Below are 6,225 nucleotides of genomic sequence, written 5' to 3'. Positions count from 1 at the left end.
ACTATTTTTGTTTTTGGAGCCCAATTGGCATTAAATCAATATAATTCATTTACTATAATCAAATTTGATTGATTTAATAGTTAGTGGCAAAGGATTTTATGGTTCAAAACGTTTGAACAATTAAATGGTCTCATAACAAAACATATTTTTTAGTTTTTTTAATAACTGTTGAATAATTATTTTCTAATTTTAAGTTTAGACTATTCAGCAGTTATTAAAAAAACTTAAAAAACATTTTATTATGAGACTATTTAATGGTTCAAACGTTTTGAGACCATCAAATTCTTTATTTTCATTAATTAAATAAGTATCAGAATTTGAATTCTATTTTATACATACAGAAACTTATTATCTAAGTACTTTTATGAATCAAATCTAACAAAATTAAATAATAAAATTTAAAATAATACTATATATAACTAATATTTGTTGATGTTAGGCCAATTTAATTAACAAAAAGACCTAGTATTATTATTCATTGAGTTTATTTACTTTATTCCCTTGGTAAGGATGAGAAAAAAAAATTGAAAAAAAAAACAAAAGTAGCAGTGTTGTAAATTGTAGTAGGAGCTCGAAATCTGAAGTTAGCGCCATTTGAATTGAAGTAACTAGTATCCAATGAAGCTTTTCAGTTCCTTTGTTGCTTCTTCTTATTCATTCCCTACGACTACTCTCTATCCTCTTCCTGCTGCTCTTATCCTACGCACTCCCTGCCTTATTCTGCGCCACCCTCTTCCACTCTCTCCTCCCTCCCTCTCCGCCAGAACCACCCTCCCTCGCACTCTCAGCGCTTCACCCACCCATAACCACCCCTATCCCGCCCCAAGCCCTCATTTTGCACAATTTGTAACTGCTCTTTCTTTCTTTCTTTTTTATTTTTTTTAAGTTTTTTGTTTTTGTTATCTATAATTTTGGATGTTGCAGGAAACACGGAAGTTCAAAGTTGAGCTCTTGCAGAAGCTTTCAGATGACATAGATGAGTTTGGGAATGACCTTGATGCTGTTGTTGACGTCTGTGCTCAGGTCAGTGCACCCTTTTTTCATGCCAGAAGCTTTGCTTTTCTACTTAATTAGTTTGGATAGAGATTTCAAAGTACTTCAATTATGTATTTAGAGTGTTAGGTGTTTGGGAAAATGCTTGAACTAGAGGCATTATTCATTGGAATGTCACTTTAAAGTGTTTGAATTACGTAGGACTTGAATGCAATTTACTTTGTCATTTTCTTTTTTACCATTGTACTTATAATATAGACAAAGTGTTAATGTCAACATTTTAATATGATTTGATGGTTGGGGTTATAGAATAGTATTGCTTCCATTTTACTGATTCAAGTTTGGTTTAGACATTCAGTATTCAGTTCACTGTTCCTTTCATTGTAGTTGTTGCGATGTTGATTTGAAAACCAATATATATGTTAGTATATTGTGATGATGCCATTGTACACATTCACACATGTCTCCATTACTCATAATGAGTGATTCAACTAATCTCAGTTGTTGAAATATACTGGTTGGTGTATTCTCAATATGAATCTCTTCTTCTGTTTTCTAATTAGTTTTCTTTTTTGTCATTTTTCTTTCAAGGTTAATGGTAAAGTTGTTGTCCTGTGTCTCATAATCTTATGTTGCATGCAAAAATTGGTTAATTGAACTGCTTGAATCTAATGACCTTCAATAATAATAACTTGCTGAGTTGATTATATTCATGCGAGGAGTAATATACTTTTGGATGATTAAGACGATGGAAGTGCTAAACATTGTTCAGAAGTGGAATTTCTATCATATGGAGAATTCTAAATTTAATTATATAGATTTATTCTTTATTAACCAATATTTGATGGGATGAAATATCATAATAAAATGAAAATTAATAAGCATCATGTTATGAGTTCTCATTGCATAGATTTACTGATTTACCAGGCTTGGGGATTAACATTGATATCCCAGGCTTATGATTGTTCTTGTTTGATACTTAACTAGTTATAGATGTTGCTTAATCGGATGGCAGGATTTCTGGCCTATTCTTTATAATTTGGTACCCTCAGATTGATTTCGAAAGCTATAACATCAACTTCTATTTAATTTGGATTGACATTAATATTGGCTTCTTAGTGTAAATTGGAATTTTCTATCATATACATATTATAGTCTAATTTGCTTAAAGAGCACATGCATCAAATTACCTGGTAGATAAATGAGATTATTGTTACACGCATGATTAAAATGAAATACTCATTTATTGAATCCGTGATTGAGCTCCTACATCAATGACGAATATTGCCCTAACCATTTTCAGGACATAGTGGTTGATAAATATTGGCTGAGTGATAACTATCTGTTTCATTCTGCACTTCTTTCTTTTCTTTTCTTTTCTATCCAGATCTGCATTGATAAAATAATCAGCAGCATATTGTTTTAGACATCACTTATCAAATCGTGTCTCTTTCTATTTTTCTGATGAATCCCGCTAGGGAGCCAATGAAGTATTTGTACAATGTGTACAATGAGCTATTTATTTGGTCTAATATGAGTTAAAAAATGAACATCCAGGATAAAATACTACTAATTTCTCAAACACAATATACACCTATACTATCCAGAATAACCATCCGGGTACCAGGGATAATAAACATCTGATATCCTACTGAATCGAACATCCTTAAACCTCAATTGTACACATTGTACAGATACTCCATTGGCTCCCTATACTTTCTCTTTTCTGACATACTTGGCCCAAATCTGGCAATATTTTGACATACTACCTCCTATTGAGGCTTGGGTGATTTGAAGCTACGAGTAGTCTCTTGTTTTCTTCAACCATATCTGTTTTAGATTGAAATGTTTACCAGCCTTGGTTTTTGGTCATACAATCAGATATTTCATGAGTTTTTGTGCAAAGAGTATGGAGGTCCTGGGACATTGTTGGTGGAGCCATTCACTGATATGTTGGTAGCTCTAAAGAAGAAGAAGTTGCCAGGAGCAGCTCTGGCTGCAAGGGCATCACTTTTATGGGCACAAAGTTTTGTTGATGAGGATTGGGAAGTTTGGAACTCAAAGCTGAAGTGACTTCTACTTCATAGTTGTCATTTCGAATGTAAGAATTTTCCTTTTTCTAGCAACATATGGATGCTTTAATTATAACAAAAACTTCACTATTGGTAAATTTTGACATTCACTACTTTTTCTTCCTTTGCTTTTAGTGCTTTACAAATATGTTATCATTGGAACATGGTTGTTATTCACTTTTTGAGTATGAGATTGGTGATGGAAGAGAACTATCTAGTTTTAACCTCTGTTGAATCCTCGGCCATGTTATCAGGGTCAGGAATTCAATGAGGGGGACCTTCTGAGATGAAAGAAAAACTTCATGTGATGTTCTGAAGCACTGTACATGTTAGCCACAAGCCCACAACCTAGCAAGGTTCAAATTCCAGCCTCTGAGATGCTCTGCAAGGAGGGGCGCCACGGTTTCATCTTCGGTGCCGGAGGATTTACCGGAGCTGCTCTCAGCTTTTGTCTCTCTGCTCTGGCTGTCTGTAATTCATTATGCAGTTTCAGCATCAGCACTCATTGATGATAGAGATTCAAACTTATAAAACAAAGACAATATTTGTGTTGAATTATAGTTTCTTCTAAAACACGGATATTCTAAGATCTCTTTCTATATATATAGTCTAGAGTTGCTCATATTACAAGATCCAGCCGTTGTTTTTTGTTAAATCAGTAGCACTTTAAGGAAATCATATATCACCAGCAAGTATAGTGTTTAAGCATTTAAAATTTCCCCTTTAATAGAATATTATTCATGGAATAGTGGTTAACTATCACATTACAAATTAAAAAAAAAAAGAGAGTAAAAAATCAAAAGAAAGGTAGCTGAAGCAAACTGCAAACCTGATATGTACTTCCTGTATTCAAATTCTCTTCATTTTCTCCAACTGAGCTTTTCTTATCATGATGCACTGTTTGCACCATCTCACTTGTCTTCTCCAATGGCTTTCTCAACTTTGCAAGCTTCCTTGCTCTCAACACTTTTACAACATCTAGAAAACCAGGAAAAAAAAATTCTTCTCAGGAAATAGAAGCCATGCAAACACATATACATAGATACATATATAGAATCACACATATACCGGCATCAGATAAAAATAAATACCTTGAGTGGTGATGAGGCGGTATGCATGGCCAAGAGTGAGAGTTTCATTAGGCCTAAGAAGCTTGACATGAGTAACAAGCAGAGTGCTGTTCTTGTTGATGTTGTTGTTGTTGTTGTTGTCGTCTTCAATATGATTCTTGTTCTTCTGTTGATGTTGAGCTTCTTCAGCAACAGGCAATGGAATAATCAAAGAAACATAGTGACCTGGGTTGTTCCTCATAACCTCAGTTGCACTCACTGGCCAATACAACCTCTCCATCTTCCCATTTGGATGCTGTATCACCAAAGCTGCAGCATCCACTGCTTGACAATTCCCCATTTCTCTCTCTATCTCTCTCACTCTCTGATCTCTCAAACAATAACCAAAACGGTTTTTTCTTCTTTCTTTCTTTCTTTATACACCGTTTTTTGATCCTATAAGTGGAGTTGCCAAGTGCCAACTAACTTATGCTTACTAGGCAACTCAATTTTAATAGCCAAAGTTTGCATTTATGAAGAGTGGGGCATGACAAAAATATTTTGTGGACTTTGTTATTTGAAACTTGTCAATCTTGTTATAATAATGAGTATGTGACAACTCATTCCTACTATACTATTCACAATATTATTTTATACTATATGGTACGATTTGTATACTTATTATCTATGGGAAATGACTGATTGGGCACCGGCACCGGCCTCCTGAGCAAGAGAAACTGCCACGTGGAGAGTGGACAGAGGTGGATGATGTTGACGCCGACGGGGTCCATGATTAGTTGTGAGGTTTGTTATAATATAATAATATAAGCTTTGATGGCAACATGATTTTAAATTTTATAATGATAAGGAAGAGGCTAATTAAGTAAGTAACTAACTAACCCAAGCGTGCGTGTTAACAAGATTCTTTTAGTTTGATGGACATTGGACACAAGGACAAGGCACTATCTCTTTCTTCATTACAGAAATTTCAGTTAAAGGCTACTACGTAATTCGGTTGCATAGATTTTGTGCAAGGAAAAAAAAAAGAGAAGGGTATCTTATTAGGTTGATCGAATAGTCAGTTTCTTCGTCCATTTATAGATTAACTTGCTTGGTGTGTATTTTCATATATTTATATCTCAATAATAATGTTAGATTAATTTAATTATTATAATTATGTAAAGTATTACTATAGTGGAATTTCACCAACTCAATATAGTGAATTCTATAAGACTTGAAAAATATTTTAGGTGAATACCAAGTACTTTTAGTAAATAATGGTCTCATTATAGAAAATAATTCAAATTTTGTTTCCATTATCGATGTAAGAGTTCATCGTCCTAACTATAATGGAATGATAGCAACAAAGAACATTGTTTTCCGTGGGGAATTTTAATATAGACGCAAGTGCACAATCTTTTTCTTGAATGCTTCGAAGTCAAATGTGATTTATGTAACTTCAAAGTGATCCATTATATGGCAAAACATAGTTTAGTTCCTTCTTGAAATATGTTCCTAGCTGGCTATACTTTGGATATCCTACAGCTTTCAGTAGTGTGACAAAGAAAACATACTCGTTTTCTTGAACCATTTGTCATTATTAATAGCATTAGTATGTAGAGGTGTATAGATACTCGTTTTAGGGAAAATGACAAGGTGAAATATGATTAACTCAAATTCACCATTATATTGAGTTTCATCTTAATTTTTGTATGTACTTAAATCTTCTTTTATCAGCTTATACTTATATGAGCTCCTATTAGTACTATTCATCATTTTTAAGAAGTCTCTCCATGTGTTTGTCAACTTCTATCCCCATATATATCACATAGAGAAAAAAAAGCTTAATAAAAATATACATAAGAAAAAGGGGAGAGAGAACAAAATCATTTTGTCTTGTTCAACAAATTCAAATGATGGATGGGATGAAACACTGACCTTCTTAAAACAAGAGGTACTAATATTAGCGAAGATCTTTGACTAATGTAGATGGAAATAAATATACCATGAGTTTGCACTATCATAGCCTCAAGGCTTGTGATTTTCTTCTTTGATTCACATGGGAATGCGTTTGCGCGTGGAAATAGTTTGTGATGCACGTGAGGTGTTGG

General features: G+C 33.6%; 2 protein-coding genes across 2 annotated transcripts; one reads left to right on the top strand and one right to left on the bottom strand.

The window, feature by feature from the left end:
• Positions 1-571: 571 nt before the first annotated feature.
• On the top strand, positions 572-3,076 carry LOC130966315 (protein PLASTID REDOX INSENSITIVE 2, chloroplastic-like). The gene is made up of 3 exons (XM_057891103.1): positions 572-846; positions 925-1,023; positions 2,875-3,076. Exons 1-3 carry the CDS (start codon positions 619-621, stop codon positions 3,064-3,066), a joined length of 519 nt encoding a protein of 172 aa, XP_057747086.1. The 5' UTR covers positions 572-618; the 3' UTR covers positions 3,067-3,076.
• LOC130966314 (uncharacterized) lies at positions 2,498-4,624 on the bottom strand. Its single transcript, XM_057891102.1, has 3 exons — positions 4,157-4,624; positions 3,895-4,043; positions 2,498-3,534 (listed from the first exon to the last, which is right to left on the bottom strand). The coding sequence occupies exons 1-3, from the start codon at positions 4,473-4,475 to the stop codon at positions 3,424-3,426; spliced, it is 579 nt and encodes a 192-aa protein (XP_057747085.1). The 5' UTR covers positions 4,476-4,624; the 3' UTR covers positions 2,498-3,423.
• Positions 4,625-6,225: the final 1,601 nt, after the last annotated feature.

This window comes from Arachis stenosperma, chromosome 3 (assembly GCF_014773155.1).
Source record: "Arachis stenosperma cultivar V10309 chromosome 3, arast.V10309.gnm1.PFL2, whole genome shotgun sequence".
NCBI lineage: Eukaryota > Viridiplantae > Streptophyta > Magnoliopsida > Fabales > Fabaceae > Arachis > Arachis stenosperma.
Note: the sequence above shows the minus strand (reverse complement) of the source record. Positions and strands in the feature narration are given on the sequence as shown.